The 25,863-nt window shown below is 41.3% G+C and overlaps 1 protein-coding gene across 1 annotated transcript in view; it reads left to right on the plus strand.

Moving 5' to 3' along the window:
- The first annotated feature begins 2,066 nt into the window (after positions 1-2,066).
- Positions 2,067-25,863, plus strand: part of GDAP1L1 (ganglioside induced differentiation associated protein 1 like 1) — a 48,381-nt gene continuing 24,584 nt past the window's right edge. The window contains exons 1-2 of the mRNA XM_063425600.1: positions 2,067-2,447; positions 22,174-22,366. Of these exons, the coding sequence (XP_063281670.1) occupies positions 2,268-2,447; positions 22,174-22,366 (373 nt within the window). The 5' untranslated portion in view covers positions 2,067-2,267. The remainder of the gene's footprint in view (positions 2,448-22,173; positions 22,367-25,863) is intronic.

Genomic DNA, 25,863 nt, shown 5'->3' on the forward strand with positions numbered 1-25,863 from the left:
TTTCAAAGGTTTTTTTTTGAGGGTTGCAGATGACACAGATATATTGCAAAGGTTGACAGAGAGTAAAGACAGATCAGTTTCAGGTTAGTCATCGATATAGTGAGAACAAAAGGGATGAGAATGATTGCAACAAGTTACAAATGCAATATTTCTTTTGCCAATCTATAATTCAGTATTCTGCAGATTTATACAGGAGCAGAGTGGCCTCTCGCCTCATGGGAAATATACCATATTGTGTGTGTGTTCTGAAATATGTATATATGTGCGTGGGAGATATTTTGTGTTTAAAGGGACAAAACAACAATTCTTCCAAAGGATTATGAGCTCTTTGATTTGGCATATTTTATATTCAGTCTTATTAAAGGGATACTATAGTGCCAGGAATACAAAGCAGTATTCCTGGCACTATTGCTCCCCCTGCCTCCACCATCACTTGCGCGCGCCCCCCTCCCCCCCTCCATGTTAAAAACTCTTCATTTACTTACCTTATCCCAGCACCAATGTCCCTCGGCACTAGGTTGATGCTCTGCCCCATCCGAACGAGTGCCATGCGCACATTAGACCTCCCCATATTTAAGTACTGAATCAATGCTTTACTATAGGGAAAAATCTGACGCTGGATGTCCTCATGCAGGACGTGAGGACGTCAAGCGTCAGTTACTGGACCAAAGGTCCGTTTCGCTCCAGGAAGCACCCCTAGTGGCTGTCTGGGAGACAACCACTGGTGGCAGACTTAGTGCTGCAATGTAAACTATAGGCAGTGGTAACCAGAACATGTCATCTCAATGCAGTGGCCCTGCTAGTTTCATCCTGCATGAACGATTTAACTCCAAAGGGTTCCAAATGGCACTAATCTTACAGTTTACTGTGTCTTCTTCTTGGACTTTATCTTTAATTTGGACGCCTGGGACTAGGCATTGGTGATAGGCTGAGAGTGTCAACTGATGCTCTGAGACTATAACTGACGTCCCACTGAGAAGGGTACATACCTTTCTAATGCTTTTTTCTAAATGGGATGCCAGTAATAGGCGGACAGTCTCAACTGGCGATCTGAGCCTAACACCAATTTCTAACCAAATTAATACATTTAAAATCCTATGGGTGTCAGTAAGGAAGGTTTTAACCCTCTCTACATATGTGACCCCGTCCCCCCCCGTCCCCCCCCCCCCCCCCTGTCCCTACACCATTGAGAAGAGGCTATTTAATAAAAGAAAGTGGGTGGGCATGTTAATGTCAGACTTGAAGTGTCAATTTTAGGTGACAATAACCAAACTAAAAACATAAACAACTTGGAGAATTAGATTAAAATGCATTACATAAAATGATCAGATTGGAGGTATTACGTGATATTATCGACCTCTTGGGCAGTAAATTAGTGAAATCTGTCTATAAAAATAATTGTCTATTTAGTCCCATTGAAGGATCATTCATAAACATTTATCATTACGGTTTATTTTCATATTTGTTTTTTGTTTAACCCCTTAACCCCTTAAGGACACATGACATGTGTGACATGTCATGATTCCCTTTTATTCCAGAAGTTTGGTCCTTAAGGGGTTAAGGACCAAACTTCTGGAATAAAAGGAAACCAAGACATGTCACACGTCATTTGTCCTTAAGGGGTTAAAGATAACATTTATCATTACTGTTTATTTTCATATTTGGGGTTTTCTTTTTGGTTTTTTTTTTTTAAGAATACATTTTGCATTTTACAGACCATGTCAATTAGGAACATGTATGGATTAAAAAATATATATATTTGCAGAAGGAATTTAAAAATGTATTTGTTTACAATACACTGTATAGAAGAATACAAACAAGCAGATAGAACATAAGAATATATACATTATATACAAGAAGAAAAAAATACACACACAACCACAAAAAACATTGTATTTTCATTTTGTGTGTGAAACCTTTGATGCTTGCAGTTCAAGGCTTGATAGTGCCCAAACTATTAAGTTTATTTGATTAATTAATTTACTCGATTATTTGTGAAAAACTACTAGGGCATGTCAGTTTTTCTGCAGCTTTTATTAGGATATTTTTAAATATCTGCTGCAAATGTCATTGAAGAGATATTGAAAAGAAACACAATGTCTTTTCCATCATTCCCCCTGTCCTTACACTAAGCAGTATCATCGAGCAGCCTATGTGATGAGCAGTGATATTCAGGGTCTGTGCCAATGGTAATGTCTGTAGACCATGTGATGCTAAACTACACAGCTGGTCCTTACATCCCCATCCCTTCTTCATCTTAGGCTGTCATGGCGACTCCCAATAACGTTACTCCCACTAACTGCAGCTGGTGGCCCATTTCAGCCCTTGAGAATGATGGAGGAAAACCTAGTGAGGGTGAGGACAACCCTGAACCATCTAAGCTCAGTCCTAAATCCAAGGACAGACTTGTTTTATATCATTGGACCCAATCCTTCAGCTCCCAAAAGGTGAGTGTGCCTGTCCTGTATCTTTATATGGATGCTCTATTATTTAACATGTATGCATCTGTGAATTCCTTTGCATTCTACACAACGACAAGCCTGGCAAAGCAATCAGAATATATATCTTTTCTTTAAACCCATGTTAGCATTTGTTCTGTAGGTTATGAGATGAATGTGCTGGCTTTGTTGTAGGAGGCTTGGACAATATAGTGTTGCTGTTGCATCCTCTGTTGTGTCCCTGGATTGCTGAATGTAGAGGGGAAAAAAAGGCAATTATTTTTCACTACATCAGTTCTATAGCATTCAAGGACATGGATGTCAGGAAAAACAATTACCAAGGACATGTCTATTTCCTTGCAAAAATGTTGCTGATGTGCTGGGTGTATGCTGGGCTGCTGCTGCTGCTGTGGGTACCAGCTGATTACATACATACAGATGGGATTTAAATTGTAGCAAGTGATGTTTACATTTTCTTTTCCATAGCTGTATAGGGGACCTAATCGAAATGATTTTCCTTGGAGACACACTGTGAGGTCTGGTAAACCGTTCTTTAGAATTCTCACTTGCGTCCAGTCTCCTATTCACCTTAATCCCATCCGTTAACCCTTTGTGGGCCAGTGATATTGTTAGCAGTCAGCACAGTCTGATCCTTAAAGACCCTGTGGTGGCATTGAATGCCCTGCTTGTATGTCATTGGCATATCTTTGGAGCCCCGCTGTTGTTGAGTGAGTGCGAGATTCAGTTTTAGAACATGTTTCTAAAAAATCAAGCTGTAATTGATAACCTAAACAGCCATTGGTACTTAAGGGATTACATTTTTGCAAGACGCTACTGTCAGCAAAATACTAATACAAGAGGATTTTAAGGAGGTCTGTTTTTTTTTTAACTGGCGTTTGAGTGCAACAGTTCATAGCTCATCCTATCCGGCACCCAATGGGTTAACAGGAAATCATGTTATGCAGACCAATGTATTTCTTAACACTTGAATGCATGAAGTAGACTGAGGACAAAGAAGGAAGGGTGTAGAAAAAAGCAATTCATATAGCACTAAACGCTAAAACACAAAGGGTTAACCACGCAGAATTTTCTATGGTTGGGTAGATATGCGGTGACCTTTTCCCTTGACCTATGTTTCTTGTTTATTAAATCTCATCCAATAGCATTTAGATAGACGGATGATTGATGGAGCTATCCTCCCGGTTTATCTCAGTGAAATAGTGATTTATAATATACTTACATGCATATCTTCATTTTCTTAGATATTTAAATAAAAGGAAAATTATTGTCTTTTTTATTTTATTTATTTTTTTATTTTGTGCTGTGGAATATGTTGATAATTTTATATGACAATAAATATTAATAATAGAACATGATATTTTTGTCAGTTATGTAGACCAATCCGATAAAAACGAGGGTTCCGAAATTAAATTTTTTTTTTTTTTTTTTCTCCCAATTGGAGCAAGGACAACCGTATGGTTTCTTCTACAGAAGAACTGTCATTAACCTTGATTTGTAATATTAAGTTGACATATTGTGTTTTTTTGTTTTTTTTTACAGATATGTATTTTTAAGGGCTGAAAAATATAATTAAAATGTAGACATCAACAGTGCTGTATTGAATTTTATCCTGGAACTGGGCGCCTCCATCTTGACTCCCTGTCAATCATTGTTATAAGCTCCGCCCTTTTCTGCCACTGAAGATAGAATGTTGACAAACTGAAACAATGTTTCTATTTCTCCTCCGCTAGTGCTGTGTGTGCCTTGGCTGTGCCAGGCCTGCACTGGCTTGTGATGTCAACTGCAAAATTTATAATATACACATTATAGAGAAAATTAATCATCACATGAAAAAAATGATAAAACAAGCTTTAGCTGATTTTTAATATTTTATTCAATGGTGTAAGTTCCAGTAAGGTGATGGGTCTTCTTTAAAGGGTTGCAGTATAATTGTATATCTATAGCTGTATTGCTTTATATTGGTGTTATATTGGTGTTTTAGTCTATAGATGATAGGCCGGTCTGGTTATTGGACACATCACTAGGCACACAATACCTCTTCCACTACAGATTTCCCCTGGGGTGCTATAAACCATCTTCATTGGCAGATCTACTAATGGTTTTAGTGACACACTGAGTGTTTTATTGTTAGGTTGCATTGAGTTTAAAGTATTGATGAGTAGTAGGAGCAAGGGCGAATATCAGTCCTGTAGATGGCAGCGCTATATTTGGGATCAATCGTAAGAAACTGGTCATAGCAAAAAGGGAATTGGGGGGGGGGGGGACACATCGTGAACATGCATTGCTCAGTAGTGGTGCTGTCTTAAAGACCAAAATATATCCAAATTACAAATTGGGGAATAGCACACATACAAAGATACAGTTTTAAATTGAAACTGGTCATAGTCCATCTAATTCTGCTCCATTATTATGTATATACCTGCAGAGAAATAAGGTTATTCAATAAACTCAGAACTGCAGCAAATTTAAAGTCAAATGCCAAAATCTAAACAAAAAAATAGCTGGCCAGGAAAAAGGTTCCAACCCAACGACTGTCACAGCTTGGATATTAGATCCTAAATTCTGACATCTGAATTTGAGCACCGTGCAATTCGAAGTTTAGCGGATAGCCCTGTGTGCATTCACTGTGACAGTTTCCTACCTGCCTTACCAAAAATAGCCAATGTGGTTTCCGGTGGAACCTACCGATACATCGACTGGATTTTTAAAATTTCTTCGGCACTTCTTGCAGCAGCGTCATTGGCTGAGCAAATCGACACTACTGAATGTATTCACTAAGCAACAGACTGTAGTGACGTGGGAAAAAAATATCCAAATTAGAGGCAAAAGAAAAAACTGTTTTGCAAAAATATTCCTACTTTTTTGTAGTAACAGCTTCACTATTGTAGCTTAAATTTCGTGATTTGTTTTTAAATTCACTTCTATTTGGCGTTTAATGAATGCATATGTGCGGAGCAGGTGCAATGGCCCTGGGGCCCACAATAGTTTAGGGGCCTACTCTTGACCACCAGTCAGGGTAGAGAGAGCAGTGAGGGCCCCAACAGAGGTGATCTGAGGTGATAGCACACCCAAGTTTATATCAGGCAAGGTCTCATGAGCGGCAGGAAGCAATGGATTCCGAGTCATTTGCTGCCTCTGTCTAGCCCCACCCCTTCTTACTCCAGAATGCATGCAACCTTCATCATGGATGATGGAGGAAGCCCCTGCTTCAGCCTGCTCTGGGTGTAGCCTTGGGTCTGCAGCTCTCCCCTGTCATGGCTGAGAGAGTCAGCCAGTCTGCCAGAAGATAGGGAAGATGACAGGGGTTTGATGCATGGCTGGGAAGGGCTGTTTGCTACCTATGTACTTTTTATATTAGCAAATTAATTTAAATTTGTCTACAAAATGTCAAACTTGGTGTATCGTTGCTACACTACTATAATGCACTAGACAAGGAACCAAGAGAAAACCACAACAGGTTAAATACCACGACATAGTGTGACTGAACTGCTTGATGTGGTATATACTGCATGGTATGTGTCTGAACTATATAGAGTGGAATGTGACTGTAAAGTGCCCTACTGAGCCACCAGTTGGACCATTCAATCAGTGTCAGGAGAGGTCTGCCAGGAAGCAAGGGCAGAAATATGACAGGACATAGCACTTTCGGAGCCAAGACCCTTTCTGTAGTGTAGTGTATGGATAGCAAGGTGGCCCTGGAGTCTCATCCTCCACTTCTAGCAGCAGATCCTCTCCTCTCGCGAGGTCCTATACCCCTATTTAGATAGTGTTATAAGACGTAGTCCCGTCAGACTCCATACAGCAGACTAGTTAACACGTACAGGGTTAGCAAAATGTGCCTGGGACCATGGCCCCATTTGGACCTATTCACGCACCGCCCTGGCTCTAATCCTTCTCTCTGACATACCGTAATCGGTGCTGCTATTTCAATGGTGACATTGCCGAGCTTACAGATTCGGAATCAGCACTGTGAAAGGATATCTACTGGCTGTCAATCCAGCAGATCATACTTAGTAGACTCCTAAGTAGTAGTTCATCTTGACCAACATAGATGTAACCTCAATTTGGCTTTTTTTTTTAATTCCTTTTAAAACCTCCTATCGTTATTATGGAGGCATTTGGCATTAGGTTATAGGTGGTGCTGTTTAAAAGGTCTCCAGTGATCACCAACAGCAATTTTGTGGTCTGTAAGTCTTGCTCCAAGTCATTTATCATAAACTTTATAGCCTGGCCCCCTCTGGAGGTGTGGCTATGGCCAGGGCCGGTGCAAGGATTTTTGCCGCCCTAGGCAAAAGTAAAGATTGCCGCCCCCACCCCCTCATGTGACATCACAATGCCCCACCCATATGACCTGCCATGTTAACTAACGCCAGTGCTGCAGTGCCGCCGTGTTTACATTAAAAGGCCTGCAGGGACAGGCTATAGACACCAGAACCAATACATCAAGCTGCAGTGCTTCTGGGGACTATAGTGTCCCTTTAATGTGAGGTAAATTAGAGATTAGTGCCACGAATAATATACTAGATTGCCTACTTACAATCAGATGAGGATGATGATGGCTCTAGCTGCAGTCTGGCTCCACTGGTCTGGTGTAGAACAGGCTCTCTGGAGGCTGTTTGTAACTGTGGTCACAAAAATCAATGTTCTGGGAGAACGGGAAGCAGCTCCCTTTTTTTGGGGCCCTTTACACAGCTCAAGGTCTGGGTCCCAGGGTCCACCTTCATGTTCCACCAATGAAATTGTTCACGGGGGTGGAGTGTGTAGGGGATGTCCTGATATGTGTGTAAGGAATGCATTGTGTGAATCTGTGTTTGTATGTGTAAGGGCTGCAAGGTGTGTTTCTGTGTATGTACAGGATGCAGTGTGTGCATCTGTAAGGGGTGCATTGAGTGTGTGTAAGGGTTGCATTGAGTGTGTGTAAGGGGTGCATTGAGTGTGTGTAAGGAATGCATTGCGTGTTTCTGTGTGTGTAAGGGTTGCATTGCATGTGTGTGTGTGTCTGTGTGTGTAATGCATTGTGTGTTTTTCTGTGTGCAAGGGGTGCATTGTCTTTGTGTGTAAGGGGTGCATTGTGTGTGATTGTGTGTGTGTATGTGATGGATGTCAATCTCTCTACCTCCCTTGTCAATGTCTTTCTCCCCCCCGTCAATGTCTTTCTCCCCCCCTGTCAATTTCTTTCTCCCCCCCTCCCTGTCAATGTCTTTCTCCCCCCATCAATTTATTTCTCCCCCCTGTCAATGTCTTCCTCCTCCCTGTCAATGTCTTTCTCCACCATCAATGTCTTTTTCCCCCATCAATCTCTTTCTCCCCATCAATGTCTTTCTCCCCCCTCCCTGTCAATGTCTTTCTCCCCCCGTCAATGTCTTTCTCCCCCCTCCCTGTCAATGTCTTTCTCCCCCATCCATGTCTTTCTCCCCCCCCCCCTGTCAATTTCTTTCCACCCCCTCCCCTACCTCTGTTGTAGCGTGGCCGAGCCCTGTATGGTCCGCGGGTACAGGGAGCATTTGTTTCCTGTACCCGGCCGTACTAAAAAGTGCACACTCAGTGTGCAGTTCCTGTTAGTCTGGCCGGGTACCCGCGGACCATACAGGGCTCGGCCACGCTACAGTGAGGGAGTGACAGGAGGGATCGCTGAGCGCTTTCCTCCTGTCAGCCCCTCTCCTCATGCTGCGCCCGGGTGGTGCGCCCTCCTGGACGCACCAGCCCGGGCAAAGCTGCAGCCGCCTGAGGCTCTCTACAGAGTGGGCGCCCTAGGCGGCTGCCTTGTCCGCCCTAGGCGGCTGCCTTGTCCGCCTAACAGGTAGCGCCGGCCCTGGCTATGGCAGAGATTACACACTTCCTTGTAGCCATACCCATTCAGTTCAGACCATGAGAGCTCTAATAGGCTAAAAGCCGTCAGCTGACACTCTCTAACAATCACTGCCACTCTGGCTAATACTTCCCCATTAGCCAAAACATCACATAGGGATAGGCTGCTGGGGACTCTAGTTTAGCATTAATAACGCTGAGTTAAAGGACAGCACCAGGGGGTCCACACACTATAACCACTTCAATGGGATGAAGCAGATACATTGCCTATAGTCTCCCTGTAAGCCATAGGTAATACAAGGCATAACAGTAGCATTCTAGAAAGCAGTGAACCTTAAGCATAGGGGATAGTAGTTTTATATGATGTATTATAATGGCACCATTTACTAGATCAGGGGTAGGCAACCTTCAGCACCCCGGATGTTGTGGACTACATCCCCCATAATGCTCTTACACCCATAATGCTGGCAAAGCATTATGGGAGGTGTAGTCCAAAACACGTGGAGTGTTGAAGGTTGCCTATGCCTGTTAACTAGACCAAAGAGCCCAACAGACCTCTTACATAGAATGACTATGCAATGGGTTCTTCTCCTTTGGCCCACCATGAAGTTCCTCTGGATGTCTCAACATTCCTTGCAGTGCTTAAACAATACCATAACATTTATTTGAAATATGAGATGTCTTGCTTGCACAAAAATATAAAAGCAAACTCTATGTCAGCGTAAAGAATTTTAAGATTTGATCATATTTTACAGAAATAGTGGTGGATAAAATATCTTAGAGGTTATATGTATTCCTTTATCAGGCAGATTCTGTAATATTAACAGTAATACCATTTTGTTACATACAGTAGGTGTGTGAGAGAATTGTCTCTGACTGCAGAGTTAGGTTTGATCTAAAAAAAAAAAGTTGCCTAAGTTTTGGAAGGAGAAAGGAAAAGATGAGGTTTACAGTCTCTCTGCAGAGATGCAAACTGACACTCTTTATGTAGGTTGAAAACCAGTGCCGAAGCCATGGTAAGGTAAGTTGGGCTACCTTACAGGGCTATTGTCAGGGTCTTACCTAAGGTGGGAGTCTGTAGCACAGATAGACACAGTCCAAGGTGACCAGGTAAGAAGCCACCTGGACTGTGAATCTGTGCACGGGGGCTGTGCAGGAAAGGTGTTCCAAAGCAGTACCGACAAGGTCACAAACAGCAGGATAGTCGAGGGACAGCCGAAGTCAAAGGATGCCAGAGATGAGGATAAACGAAGTGTAGCCAAAGTCAGAAGTCGGGGTCAATATGGAATACAAGTTCAGGAGCCTAGAAAACAGGAACTGAACACATACACCAGGATCAAAGACTTGATAATGTTCTCAGGGAGGGGCAGGTTATATACCCAACAGATTAATGATCAGTCTAAGAATAAGTCCAGCCCCCAGTGCTTCAGGCCTAGCCAGGAATAATAGGGCTAGAACAGCTCGAAAAGAAACGGACCTGCTGTGGCTCAAAGGCAGATAGCAGGCACAGAACAGCAAAGGACCCAGGTTCAAATCCCCTGTTTGGCACTTGTGGGGCAACTACATCTGGTTGACTATATGGCATGGTGAGAACCGTGACAGTTATTGACTAAAGTGAGAGTTTTTAGGAATTCAACATTAAAGGAAAACTATAGTGCCATCCAACCCCCCAGTTACCCCACTAAATATAGCAAAATCTTATGTTTATTCAAGTCTGCAGCTGCTGGCTCTGCCCCTGATCTGCTTGCTTGGCTGACATTCAGAACTGATTATCTGAGCCAATCACAATGCTGTCAAGGAGGCAGATGAGAGGTGCAGAGCCAGCACAAGCCAAACACAGTCTTGGCCAATCAGCATCTCTTCATGAATCAATGCATCTCTCTGAGAAAAGTTCAGTGTCTCCATGCAGAGGGTGGAGATGCTGAATGGCAGTACTGCACATTGTGCACTGCCCTAGGTAGTACCTCTAGCAGCCATCTGAGGAGTGGCCAGTGGAAGTATCCCTAGGCTGTAATGGAAACATTGCATTTTCTCTGAAAACACAGTGCTTACTGCAAAACGACTGAAGGGAAATATAGCAGAATTTAAGATATTTTCCAATTCCTCTATTTTGTTCTATAATTTAAAATTCATTTTTGATTCACTTTGAATTTCCATTAGTTCAATTAACTATTGTTTTTAGTTACAATTGAAAATGAAATTTAGCACAAATATACATTATTGGGAGGGTAGGGGTTACATTTTAAAGAATTCGTAGCAGAGCGTTTGTGTTGGGTTCTTGCCAAAGCCCAAATCTGCTGAAGGACTTATGCTATAATACGCTTTATTGTTTTGCTCATTATTGGCTGAATAAAAGTCTGATTAATTTTTGGAAAGCTGGCCACCAATTCTTCTTCTCTGCTGTGATCCTTTCATGCATCATACATTTAATAAAATACTTTGATTTATACAAATGCTAACAATTATATTTTGCGCTAGTAGCTTGGACAGTTGAAGTTGTTTTAAGCGGCTCTGTCACTATATAGATTCCTTGTTTTTTACCCGAGGAATCTCTTCCTTAAAGCGCATCTGTCTCTCTTAGTCAAGCTCCACTGCCTTTGTCAACTTTGTCATTGGGGGATTTGTGTGCTCACCTCCCTCCAAGCAACGTGTCACATCCTGTAGCGTCGTGTCACTGATCCTCAATTCTCTCAAGAGACAATTAAGGTCCGTGGAAGCGCCCACACCCAGCTACCCGGCATTTCCAGGCAATGCAATCTTAGAAAATTAAAAATGATGACACCAAAAAAGAAGATCCGAAGGGAGTGGTTGTCAAGATAAGTATAACAACCTTGCACATAGTGGTTAATTCTACGCTACCAAATGGAGAAACAAAGGATAGCGGGGTATTACCAGACCTAAGAGTGGCCAGGCTTAACGCAATGCCTATAGCAGGCGAAATAGCAAGGTCAAGTAACAAAGCAAGGTCAGGGATTCCAGAGGTACACAATAACGAGAAGCCAAGTCAGGTAAAGGTGTTCTGAAAATAGAGTGGTCAGACAAACCGAATCAGGAAACCACTAAATCACAGATAATCAGGAATGCGCTATTTGGATCACAAGAAAACCACAACAGGGCACTGAACAGATGTATTTATAGATCCAGACGGACATTTTATATATATTTTTTATCTGTATTTTATTTGTATTTTTATTTGCACTCGAATTGCATTTAATTTTAATTATATTAAAAAGCACTTTTTTGTGCATTTCAACTAAAAGTGGATCCAGTCTTTGGTGTTGCCCAGGTTCAAGAGGGGGTTGTCACCCTTTATTTGACGCAAACTTCTGAAACTCAGAGCCAGTTTGGAAGGCTCTGAGCCAGGTGAGCAAATTTTATAATATCTAAAATTGTGTTTTACACCTACAGATCTCACTTAGAGATCCTTTTCTCCTTTTCTCTACCATATATATTGGAAGTGTGACCGGTGAGGAGATCCAGAAAAGGGGGGTGTATGTTACCCTATAACATACCAGCCGAAAAGTTTAGAGCCTGTTTCTAAAAAGGCTCGTTATCATGTGAGTGTGCCATTGTACAGACAACTCCAATTTGTGGTTTAAACAACCCTGCACTATATATTCTCTATTTGTGTTTTTTCTATATATGTCCAACTCAGTTGAACCACCCAATCAATACCAATAGGGTGAGTCGACTTTACTCTAAATTAGCGCTGCACTAATATCGCACGGAGTGGAGACGATTTTTTTTCACTTTCTATCCTCTCTGTGTGTTCTGTTCTGCTTTCGAAATAGTGGGTGATTTTTGGAGCATCCACAAAGTGTTCAAGCTGCTATTATCCAAAATAATCACTAAATAATAAGCGCCTGTAATCCACACATTTGTCTTTTCCGTATTCCAGATGTATTTATAGGCCTGGGGGTGTTTTCCGAGAGGCTTGTGTCCTGTCCGTATAGGCTATTGAGGTATATGTTTATTGCTCTGTTATTTTCTCGTATTTTCACTGTGTCTTTTGTCTTGTATTTTTATATGTTGTATATTTTTTGTTAATAAAGCACTGCATTTGTTTTGGTTAATTTCCAGTGTGCATCCTGATTTTTGTATAGAGATTATTATTTTTGGCAATTAGAGGATTATTGTTTTTGGCATTTTGGTTTGCACCTTACTGTGAATAATTGAAGTATATAGGTATATCCTCCATGCGATATTGTTATTGTACTGGCGTTTCCTTAATAGCCATGCCCCCTAGGCGTGAGTGGGCATAGGCCATGCTGTGATGAGGTCACAAAGTGGGCATGGCCTGATGACATAAAAGGAGCTGAGCTACAGCCTCTGGTGTCAGAAACTGATAAAAGTGTCTGTGAATTTGTAACTGTTGTTTGCTCAATGTGGAGGCAGGGGCAGAATGTCGGGAGTGGCATAGTACAAGGATCTGTGTCCTCACACCAGTACTCTGTTAATATTGATAAGTAAAGCCGGTCCCAGGATCTGAAATAGGTTGGGGGGGCATGGATAATGAGATCCGTGTGGTGACAGATCCAGTGTAAGCCCTTCGGATGCCTCCTCAATCTCTTCTGGCTTCAGAACCGGTTCAAAGAACTTTTTAGCAAAGCTGTTCCAGTCACACTGGAACACTTTTCCTAGGTGTGCGCGTGAAATCACATGCATGCCCAGGGGACCCGACGGCTTCCACGGACCTCAGTGATAACTCACACAATTGTGCAAGCATCAATAATGAGGATCCGTGACGCACCGCCTCTGAAAGTGGTGTGCCATCCGAGGGAGGTGTGTATAGAAGATGGTTAATGAAAAAGTTGAAAAAGGCCATGTGGCTTGACTAAAAGTTCCACCCTTTGTTATCTTTTGTCAACCTGCAGGTTATATGTAAGAGAAAATGGTCCCCACGTTTCTTTAAGTATAACTTTGAAAATATGTATGATTCCAAAAAAAAAGAGACAATGAAAAAAACAACAGGCCAAATAGGGGGGAGATTTTAGGACATGCTTATAAGAGAGCAAAAAGAAGTGACAGGTCCAAATGTTTCTCAATTTGTTTGTTTTTTCATTTCTGACATGTGAAGGGGGGGGGAGGGGGGTTGTGAACATATTTGTGTACCGTGTGCAATCAATGACAAGTTAGGTGTATATGGAGAACATTGCTATTGCTACAAATGTGGTAATTCCACAACCTATCAGGAATGATGTATCCATTTATACTTGGAATTAATATGCATGGACGCTTTACAATAACCTGTGACATTGAATATCAGATGACATATGATGTATGTCATAATAGAAATATTGCATGACGAGCCATTTTTCTTGGAGGCTTTTCACCATCGCTGCAGCAGAAAGTAAAGGCAACACGTTTGTTTTCCCAATAGAAAATCCAACATTGACCATAAAACCTCACTCAATTCAAGTCAAAATGTACCATATCCGTTCCTTAATTTTCCTCTCTCTCCAGCTATTTGCCTCTGTGTTTCTTTCTCTTAGATGTTCATAACTTAATCAAGGATAATATGTGATGGATAGGTAGGTACATAGGTAGAAAGACATACAGACTAGTACAATACTATATGAATTGTGCAGATATGAGTCCCTCCAAATAAGCTCCCTTAAGAGATAAACACAGTCAAATGCACATTTTTGGTAAAAGGATTCCTTTTCATAAATACTATCAGAGCTTTCGTCTTTAATAAACAATCAAAAGGTGGTGTTTACTGCGATGTAGTGTCACTTTCAAAGCTGTTCTGCCTACTTTAAGTAATGAAAACTAGATAGCAAATCCAATAAATGCTTTTCTCAAGAGCATTAGAGAAAACACTGAGACAATCTGTACAGGCAACGAATGTTGACTACTACAGATGACGTAGGACAATCTGTTTCCGTATCGAGAGCCCAGCTGGGTATAATGTGTGATTGTGTAAAGAGCAGTTAAACAGAAATTGTATTCTTATCTCAGTTCACCAATCAGTCACTGAGCAGTTAGAAGGAGCAGATACGTCTATAAAGCATCAGGAATGTCTTAAAAATATATATGGTGTTTGTATAAAATAGGACTCGTGGGGTTATTCACGACGTCGTCAGTTGTTGGAATTCAAAGTGAATTCCAAATTTGCGGAAATAGCATTGGAATATGCATTGTATATAGAAATAACTTAAAGGGACACCCCTAAAGTACGTTAGCTTGTGTCCTTTTTTTCATTTTACAAAAAGTGCAGGTTTTATTAGAAATTTACACCTTTATGAATTATCCTGGTTACACACCCTGGCTTTTAAGCAGACAACATTTCTTGTTACTTCCTGGTTTGGTTCGTTCAGTGGAGCTAAACTCAAGAGGCAGCAATTGCCCAGAGCACCTGCCTTGCAAAGACTTCTCATAGAGCTGCATTGGGAGGTGTGTGATTGGACAGCCACAGAAACACTGGGTGGGGTTAGAAGGGGAGGGCTTATAAAGGCAACAGACAAGAAAAAATGCAGGTTTTTCAAGATGTTTTTAGATATAACTCCAATGATAAAATGCATAATTAAATGCAAGCATGTCTTCACTGGGGGTATATCTACTAAACAGTGATTTTGCTTTATTTTGTATTTGGGCAGTGGAGTGTCTCTTTTAGTAAAAAAAAATATATGTGCAGGGTAATAAAACAAAAACAAAACAAACAAAGCCAAACACAGAAGGACAAAATGTACATATTAATTTTTTTTCCATCTGTTTGTGGCCTTTATTAACTTTTTTCTTTCTAAAAGCATTCTTCGTCTATAAATAAAATGACTGGTGAGTCTTATTGCATATAGTTCACATTTTAAACCAAAATAGCCAAACGTAATATAGTGGACAGGGGAATTTTAATTTGAATTCCTGACAATTCACACTTTAATAATTACCCTTTTTTCAGTTTGCTACAGTTAGCGTTTAGTGAATAAACTCTCGCTGTATTTTAATGTTCACGTGTTCATTGACACAGATCATACGCTTCCTTCTTTATATAATTTTAAATTGCAGCCTCTGGGTTTCACTACAAATTCTGGCACAACTTAAAGGAACACTATAGTCATCTCATGAAGTGTTCTGAGTGCAGAGGCCTGTTCGTTTTAACCCTGCAATCTAAAACGGAAACTGCTATGTTCACATTGCAAGGTTGAATCCACTTCTACTGGCTGTCTTCCTGACAGCCGCTAGAGGCCCTTCCTTCCCCGGACCGAGTACAACTTGGTCTGCGCATCAAATTCTGCTGATAGCAGGAGATTGCGAAGATGTCAGTGGGTATGCAGACGTCTTCGAAGGAGGAGCTGGCTGCTGCAGAAGAGGGAAACGAGGTGACAGGGCCGCCATCGGGGGATACAGTCAGTACAGCTGTATGACTACACCTAACTAAACAAAACAAAAAAAAAAAAAGGAAATGTATGCACACACTGCTTGTAATACACACTGCATCCACTATATAAACACACATTGCATCCACTACAAACACCTTGCAACCACTAAAAATACACTCCATCCGCTACACACACACACACACACTACATCCAAAAAACTGCTTCACCTACAGACACCTTGCATCCACTACACACACATCTATACACTATACACACATATATATATATATATACACATATATTGCATCCACTATGCACACACTCACACTGCATCCACTATATCACTCTGCATCCACTTTACTTATCCTGGAGCGTATTTTGGGGGTGGGCCCTGTGGGAAGGGGGTCCAGGCTTTGAGCTGTGTAAGGGGCCCAACATTTCTGATGGCAGCCCTTCAAGGTGAGTATTATTTACTTAACTTGAATTATTTATCTCAAAGGGAGATGGAGATAAGGGAATCTATAGTCCAGATATAACAACTGATCACAAACTTCCCAACATTGGGAGGTATGAAATCAGGGTGGCTGGGCCTACAGAGGCATAGCAGTGATGCCATTGGCCATGATAAATGTGGCGAACGTGACCTGGCCAAGGGCAGACTGCAGCTAGAGCCCATCATTATTATTTATTATTATTATTATTATTGCCATTTATATAGCGCCAACAGATTCCGTAGCGCTTTACAATATTTTGAGAGGGGGGATGTAACAATAAATAAGACAATTACAAGAAAACTTACAGGAATAATAGGTTGAAGAGGACCCTGCTCAAATAAGCTTACAGTCTATAGGAGGTGGGGTATTAGAAACATTAGGATAGGAAATATCAAGTAGGAGTGAAGCTCCTCATCTGGTTGTAAGTAGGCAATCTAGCATATTATTCGTGGCACTAATATCTAATTTACCTCACATTAAATAAACACTATAGTCCCCAGAACCACTGCAGCTTAATGTAGTGGTTCTGGTGTCTATAGCCTGTCCCTGCAGGCCTTTTAATGTAAACACGGCGGCACTCCAGCACTGGCGTTAGTTAACATGGCAGAAAAATAATTGGAAAGGGTTAGGGGGGCTACTAATAAGGATAGGGGGAGAGGGGTAGGTAGAAAAATAATTGGGTTTAGGGGAGTACTAATATGGATGGAAGGGGTAGGGTGGGTTCTAATATGCATGGAAGGGGTTAGGGGGGTACTAATATGCATGGAAGGGGTTAGGGGGATACTAATATGCATGGAAGGGGTAGGGTGGGTTCTAATATGCATGGAAGGGGTTAGGGGGTACTAATATGCATGGAAGGGGTTAGGGGGTACTAATATGCATGGAAGGGGTTAGGGGGTACTAATATGAATGGAAGGTGTAGGGTGGGTTCTAATATGCAAGGGAAAGGGTTAGGGGGTACTAATATGCATGGAAGGGGTTAGGGGGATACTAATATGCATGGAAGGGGTAGGGGGTTAATATGCGTGGAAGGGGTAGGGGGTTAATATGCGTGGAAGGGGTAGGTGGGGTTCTTTTGTGCATGGAAGGGGTAGGCGTGGTTCTAATATTCATGGGAAGGGTAGGGGTGGTTCTAATCAGGAGGATCCCGGCGCTGTATCCGGGTAAGTAAAAACCCTTCCCTGTAGTGACCCTTTAATGTTATTATTTAATCATTAATATAGCGACTGCAAATTCCGTAGCGCTGTACAATGGGATAAACAACTCCTAGTTTACAGAATAAGAATATACCCGGCGAGTAAAAATGCTATCCCCCCCAGATTTTTTGGGGTTCCTACGCCCATGCTCTTGGAGGAGCCTGCTTGCCAGCCTCCTGCCGTAAGACTATGGGCCCTGCACAAAGGACTGTAAAATACATTTTAAATGGCTTGGTTCATGTAATTTCCCTCTACCGCTTGGGAACCGAACAACAGCACAAACCAGGTACCACCCGTGTGCTTGTTAAGCCCAATTGACACCTTGTAGCGATTTCCACCTCATTTTATCCATTCAAGAGCACTTGATGCTTTGGAGGGGCATCACACTAGCATACTCATTGGAAGGAGAAGGGGGGTTGTCATACGGGATGACATAGCATGTCTCCTTTCTGACCCCACGCCTCCTTGTGGGCTGCTCTTCCTTAAACTGCCCTTGCTGAATGTTTGTCCCAGTCCAGCCCTGGTGATGTCAGGACTCCTAGGAGACCCAACACACAGGGTGTAATAGAAAAATGCATACTGGACCTTAAACTGGCCGGACTTTACGTTTGACAGAAAGAGAATAGTCAAGAACAAGCTGCGTTCAAGGGATACAGAAATCACGAAAACGAGTATACTAGCCGAGTCAGGGAACCAGATATGAGAATAGTCGTAGTACGAGAGCCGAATCAAGAACGAGAGAATGGAGAGTCGTCAGATAGCCGAGGTCAAGATACCAAAAAGAACAATCATGTAGGAAGCGCTTTTGGGAACTAACAAAAGAACCACAACAAGGCAAAGTCATAAAGGGGGTGGAGTTACAGCGGCCGGCGTTGGAACTGCTGGAGTGGAGTCTGGAAGCAGGAATGCAGTCAAAAAGGTAAGTGACCACTGACCTACATAGATGCCAGAAAGGAAAAGCAGTAAACCAGGAGATTTTATAGACCAATTGAAAGAATAGATAGTTTCCCCTGTAGGTGGCACAGAACAGCAATGGCTGAAGGTAATCAACATAGTGGGTATCATACCACTTTTTCTTTTTATATATTGATATATTTTTTTACATGTCATATATTTTTTTAATTTTTATATTTTGGGAAAAAAAAAACATTATAAAAGTTTATCCAAAATAATCATTTGGAAAACGTATCCAACAATATTAAATCCCAAATGCAGAACTCGGGAGATGAGTCTTTATTTAACCAGGAATTAACCTTTAAAATTTTGCTATTATGGCAAATTTGACCCTGGCGTAAGGAAAATGTATTTGCTTACTAAGTCATGACTATCTTTGATACCACTGCAAAAAAAGAGGACTAGTGTGCATTTTAGGAGAAGAGCCTCATTGAACGTATCCTTGTGGAAGGGATATTTTAGTTGCAATGTTACTCAATAATTGCCGGCATTGTAGAATAAGGACATATTCTATCCCAAAACATAAATATGGATTGAAAGCAGATCTGTTTGTGATCATTTCCGAGATAAGTATTCTTAAAGCTTGCAAATAGAAATAGCTTTTATTAATAATAAAATATGAAATATTGGTAAAATATTTAATAAATAAATCTTAAAAAAAAAAAAATATATGATTTCGCTATAGTATAACAGACTTGGGGAAAAAGCACAGATTAAAGCAAATTCGGTTACGTTTTCCACCATTTCTCATTTTAGACAAACCTCATTAACCTCACAACGCAAGCATTGTTACAATCTGTCAATACCTGAGATAAGTATAAAATATAGAGCTCAATTTAAAATTCTGGTTCTTGCTTTCAAATGTCTACATAATGCTGCTCCCACCTATCTATCCTCCCTTATACACAAGTATGTCCCGTCTAGGCCCTTACGATCTGCTGAAGACTTACGTCTATCTTCTGTCCGTACTCCCACCTCTGATGCTCGCCTTCAAGACTTCTCGAGGGCTGCACTGTTCCTGTGGAACTCGCTTCCCTCCTCCGTTAGATGCTCACCCAGTCTCCACTCCTTCAATAAATCATTAAAAACCCACTTCTTCATAAAAGCGTATCAATTAAACTCTTAATAGCTCCCAACTGATTCCTCTTCTGCAACTGTCACTAGTCTAATACTATCCTTACCTTTTGTGTCATTTTACCCCACTCCCTCTAGCATGTAAGCTCATTGAGCAGGGCCCTCAACCCCTCTGTTCCTGTGTGTCCAACTTGTCTGGTTACAACTACATGTCTGTTCGTCCACCCATTGTAAAGCGCTGTGGAATTTGATGGCGCTCTATAAATAATATAATAATAATAATAATAATAATAATAAGTTCAGTGTGGTCTTGCGTTAACACAACCTGCAGAACTGGGAGATTATTGGAAAAGTAGATCATTTGCATAAAGAGATTTAAAAACATAATTAGCTATTCAAAATGGCAGCACCAATGATGTGATTCACTTGGCAGATATACGTTGATTTTACCTAAACGTACGTTTGCTATTTGACAAAACATGCACATCATTTGAATTTGTCTGTCATTTTGGCTGTGGATTTATCTAGTGATTCATCCAGGTGTTAACTTCATAAAAAACTAGAAATGTAACAATTCCTGTTTAAAATTAAATAAATAAAATATAGTTTTATTTGTCCCCAAACATAATAATGCACACAGGTACAATTCTATAATAAATATTTGTGGAATTGTCAAAATTGTCATGTTTAGTGAATATCTAACTTGCAAAATTGAGGCTGAGAAAATAAATTTACATCGACTGAGTATGCGTTTTATTTATTTTTTATTATTTTTTTTGTTAGATATTTGTAAGTCTGTTTTCACATTGCTGCCACTTGCTGTGTAGAGAATAGACCACTGCATGCAGCCTTGTCTGGAGATAAATGATAATGTTAATTGAATACTGTCTCATTCACAGTGAAATTGCTTCCTCTGTGTTGTGATATAAAGAGTTTCTCTTTTATTTCTGCCCATATCTGAAATAATGCATCAATAATACTGTCTAATTTATGTGAGGGCTACCCTCATTAACTATCGAGCCGGCACTGATGAAACTGGGAGCAATTGACCCGTAATTAATGTGGAGATTAAATGCATCAGGCCGCAAACAGCTGCTATTTACACAAAGTATGAAAACATAGACAAACAACACTCCTGAGGATCATCTCAAAATGTTTACGTAGTGAACCAAAATTTAACTTTTTCCGAATTGGATTCATTCAAGCAGACGGTACGATAAAAAAAAAAAAAATACTGAATTTAGTGAAATTGACTTGCTAAGTACTGGATATATTGTATATCTGCCCCCATGCTGTATCCATTTGCTATATCTACTTGCGTGTGTTATTAAAACATGATTGAGCCCCTCAATGTGTTAAAGGGACACTGTAGTCACTGTAACTGCTTTATCTCATTGAAGTGGTTATAGTGTCTGAAGTCCTCTGGCAACCACATTCAACATTCAACAATTTTTAATATATTAATGCCCTTCCTGTCTGTTCTGTTTGGGTTAGTGAGGAAGCATTAGAGAGAGCAGCAACGGACAGTGGCTGCATTTGGTATCCTTTCTCAAGGATAGAATTTGTGATTAAAAAAAAAAAAAAAAAACACTTGTCATGTGTCCGAGACCCAGCGCCATTTACAAAATGTTAAATGGCATAGCTGTTTTTAGAATTCGCATTTGTTTCATAGGTTCATGCCACAATGCGCAGGACACATCCAGTGATCCTGCCACAGTCAGCAATGGATTCTTTTTTTTGTACCTTTTATTAAAAATGCAATTAGTCCAAACTTATTATATAAAACTGAAAAAAACATTGTTCCCCGTTAGCTAGTAGAGTCAGATTAGGTAGTATAACAGAGATAGTACTCAAAGTGATTTTGTGATTTAAAAAAAGTCACAAACGTAATGCAAAGAATTCCGAGGTCAGAGGTCCCTTTTTATAATTTTTTAATCTTTGGGGGAATATTCGAGACATAACAAGGCTCAAAGGACCACTATAGGCACCCAGACCACTTTAGCTCAATGAAGTCGTCTGCGTGCCAGGTCCCTCTAGATTTAACCCTGCAGCTGAAAACATAGCAGTTTCAGAGAAAATGCTATGTTTCACTGAGGGTTAATCCAGCCTCTAGTGGCTGTGAAAATCGCAGTGAGAAGACGCTGGACGTCCGTAGGAAAGCATTGATAAATGTTTTCCTATGGGCTGTTTGAATGCGCGCCCGGCTTTTGCTGCGCATGCGCATTCGGATCTGACGTCGGCAGGGGGAGGAGAGTTCCCCAGCGCCGAGGGAGCCCGGCGCAGGAGAAAGGTAAGTGGCTGAAGGGTTTTAACCCCTTCAGCCCAGCGGGAGGGGGGCCCTGAGGGTGGGGGGGACCTAATGACCCTATAGTGGTCCTGACATGTCATGATTCCCTTTTATTCCAGAAGTTTGGTCCTTAAGGGGTTAAGAGAATACTATGCCAATTAAAATGATAGTATTCTGGTTGCCTTTGAAAATGTCCGCGTTTATAATAATATTCTTAATATTTAACAGCATTAAGTGACTTTTTTTATTAGTCCACTATTACAATGAGGACGTTTTAAGGACACAGATAGTAGCAAAGTTAGCAGACCCTTTTTGCACCTCCTCTGAGACTCAATGGAATCTTCAAAATGGATTAGCGCTTACTAAAGTGGGGTGCTGTATAGATCTTGGGTATTGCCACATGTGTGATGAATTCTAAATAAAAATAATGATCCCGCACAAATAATGTAGAGTCATTTTAGTTGTGCCCAGCACAAAAATAGATGATTCTTAAACAGGCTTTGGTTTTATGCAACCTTAGCATTCTAAAAACCTTAAATACTTTTTATTTTTAATGAGCATGTTCTCTGTCTCCATGTGCAGATACGTCTGGTGATCGCCGAGAAGGGCTTGCCGTGTGACGAGCGAGATGTTAGCCTGCCTCTCACAGAACACAAGGAGCCTTGGTTCATGCGTCTCAACCTCGGAGAAGAAGTGCCGGTCGTCATCCATTGCGACAACATCATCAGTGATTATAACCAGATCGTTGACTACATAGAAAACAATTTTGTGGGAGGTAAAAAAAAAAAATAAAAAAAAAATATTTTCAATAAATGCTGTATTTACGTGGATTTGGTATTTAAGATTAAGAACTGCTTTTTGCTCTTTTGGAATAAGAAAAAAAATATTGCCATAAAAATTTGCATCTAGGTGCAACAACATTGAATTCACTGGAAACAATCTGACAAGGTTCCTAAATTTTTGAGTTACAGGCTATTACAAAATACATTACATGGTTCATATGCATTTTGCTTCCTAAAATATATGTACTTTAGCAAAAACAATTTCCATTACCGGGAAGGTGCGTGAAGGGTGCACAGAGAAAGTTGCAGATTAGGACAACATTGTATATAGTTTGAGTCTGTTTCAAGGGTAGCTGACAAAAGAATCAGGGGCTGCCAGTAAGTAGTAAAGGGGGAAAAAACTACTTAGCAAAAATAAATTATTGACAGCTGGTGGGGCGTCAGACTCCTTCCCCAGAATTTCACTCGTCCCTATGCAGTACAGAGATACTCATACAATGCAGAGAGCTGAGCATAATACAGAGATGCCCATACAGTAAAACAAGCTGGGTACAGCATAAAGATATCTATAAAATACATAGAGCTTAGTACAATACAGAGGTAACCATACCACAAGCAGAGCTGAGAAAAAATATAATGTACAAAATTGGGCACAATACAAAGATACTGATACAATACACAGAGCCGGGTAGACTACAGAGATACCCATACAATAGGTAGGGATGAGTACAATACAGATAAATAACACACAGAGCTGGGCACAATAAGACGATAACATTACTATCACACACAGGCTCACTGTGATTGATTACACTGAGCTGCAATGTAGAGACCCCCAAACAGTTCATGTCTCATAATGCTCCAGCTCTCTCTCTCTCTCTCTCTCTATCTTTCTATCCCTCTCATAGCTCTCCTTCTCATGATCTCATCTACAGTAGTGCTCCTGCTATGAAACTTTAGCTTTCTATTAATATTGCTGCTGTTATGAAACATGTCGGATACTCAATGAGCTCAAGATACCGGTAGACTCCATCCATTTTAGCTACTCCTGGCTTACTATTAGCTCTCAGCACACAGTGAACACAGGGTTAAAGCAGCAGGATACTGATAGACTCCTTACTACCTGCAATATAATTAATCTGCAGTGGTTAATATGGAACCAAGAAGTTGCAGACATGGTTAACAGAATCAGCTAGGCATGTGCATGGGGAAAATTTTCAGTTCGGTTCGGCATTCCAAAATTCGAGACTTTCGCAATTCGGGACTTCGGCAATTCGGCAATTCGGCACTTCAACACTTCGGAACTTCGGCAACTTCGGCACTTCAGCACTTCGACACTTCAGAAATTCGTCAACTTGGGCAACTTCGGCATTTCAGAATTTCGGGACTTTGGGACTTCTCTTGCAGCCGCTTAGTAGATAACTACTTTTGAAATAGCTGGGTGGATTTTTCACCTGGGGTCCAGTGGGGTTGCTGGGCAGGGAGGCGGCTGAACGTGCAGGCGGCGAGGAAGCACTTTCCCCTGAGCTCTCTGCTCAGCTCCCTCGTGCGCTGCCGAGTGATGCTGGGAGCAGGAATATGACATCATGACTGCGGGTCGCGCCAGTGAGCTGAGCAGAGAGCCCAGGGGAAAGTGCTCTCTCGTCGCCCGCCTGCCCGGGAAACAACTGGCCGCCTGTCCCGGGGGAGCCCAAAGGTGGCCAGCCGGCCAGCTCTTGGGTTCCCATAAAACGAGGCAAACAATGTATTTGCCTGGGCATTTGGAGGTGGCGTTTTTTGCCGCCCCCTGGAAATTGCCGCCAAAGGCAAATGCCTTGTTTGCCTCGTGGTAGACACATCCCTGGGTAATGAGTGTGTCCCACAAACAGGGATTAACCCTCACTGGTAATGAGTATGTCCCACAAACAGGGATTAACCCTAACTGGTAATGAGTGTGTCCCACAGACAGGGATTAACCCTCACTGGTAATGAGTGTGTCCCACAAACAGGGATTAACCCTAACTGGTAATGAGTGTGTCCCACAGACAGGGATTAACCCTCACTGGTAATGAGTGTGTCCCACAAACAGGGATTAACCCTCACTGGTAATGATTGTGTCCCACAAACAGGGATTACCCTCACTGGTAATGAGTGTGTCCCACAGACAGGGATTAACCCTCACTGGTAATGAGTCTGTCCCACAGACAGGGATTAACCCTCACTGGTAATGAGTGTGTCCCACAGACAGGGATTAACCCTCACTGGTAATGAGTGTGTCCCACAGACAGGGATTAACCCTCCCTGGTAACGAGTGTGTACCACAGACAGGGATTAACCCTCCCTGGTAATGAGTGTGTCCCACAAACAGGGATTAACCCTCACTGGTAATGAGTGTGTCCCACAGACAGGGTTCCATTAATAAGGTTGGGATATGACTCTCCTCAGAAGAGAATCCTTCTGGATTTACAGTTTCAATACACTGACCCCCAATGGTCTAAATGAAGGGTTCACGTTCACTCCCTTCTTTGAAAAATGAATTACACTGAGAGCATTATCTTATACCATCAGTAATGCTTCTATCTTTAATCTGTATATATTTCATAAATTTCTGTAAATACTTTTGTTATATTTTGAATAACTTGGATTACATATACCTGTCCCTTTAAGAGCTGGGAGTCTTGGATGCTGTCATCTTCAAGACATACAAGTCTTTGATACTGCCTTTTTTAAGACAAATTTAAAATTATTATTAGACCCGTTCCTATATGTTTTATTTTGAATTATCATCACTATTATTATTATTATTTCATTATTATTATTTTTCTATAATTATGGATGCACACCAGTGTAATATGACTGAGTCATAATTTTGCTGCATCCCTCTAGTTTATAGGAGTGATTCATCCCTTCTTTATTGATTCTTCATAAGCATACAATTGGGGTCTTTTTCTTTATTTTGAAGCAAGCATTTAGGTGGTTTGACATGCATTTGCATATCCTGTCAATCAGCCCATGACGTAATCAGATGGGCGGAACTGATTGGAACGCCGTTTTTTGGCGCAAACGAATCCTCCACTCCCTCCTTATGTTGCCGGCTCTCTAGGTATAAAAGAGCCGTCAGAAGGACAGCACGACGCTTGTACCTCTGACGAAGGCGCATTTAGAAGCGCTGAAACGCGCGTTAGGTAGCTAGTCAGGAGTGTTTTCCAGACTTTGAGTCTTTAGTCTAGCCAGACTGTTTGTTCTTTTATCGGAACACTTGAGGTTTACTAAGAGGGGTTCCAGGGGTTGAGAGTCTCTGTTGGCTAAACAGTTAGCCGAGTTTTAACTGGAAGTTTGGAGGTTCAGCTGGCGATTTAGTCTACCGAGTTTAGACACACTTCCTCTGCTCTATGTGGGTGGTCTCCTGTATGTACAATGCATGGGAGCTCCATAGGATATAGGGTTTTGCTACAAGTGTATATTTTACAGTGCTACTTATTTATAGTACCCACTTGTTAGCTAGTATGCA

The sequence above is a fragment of the Pelobates fuscus genome, chromosome 6 (genome assembly GCF_036172605.1).
Source record: "Pelobates fuscus isolate aPelFus1 chromosome 6, aPelFus1.pri, whole genome shotgun sequence".
NCBI lineage: Eukaryota > Metazoa > Chordata > Amphibia > Anura > Pelobatidae > Pelobates > Pelobates fuscus.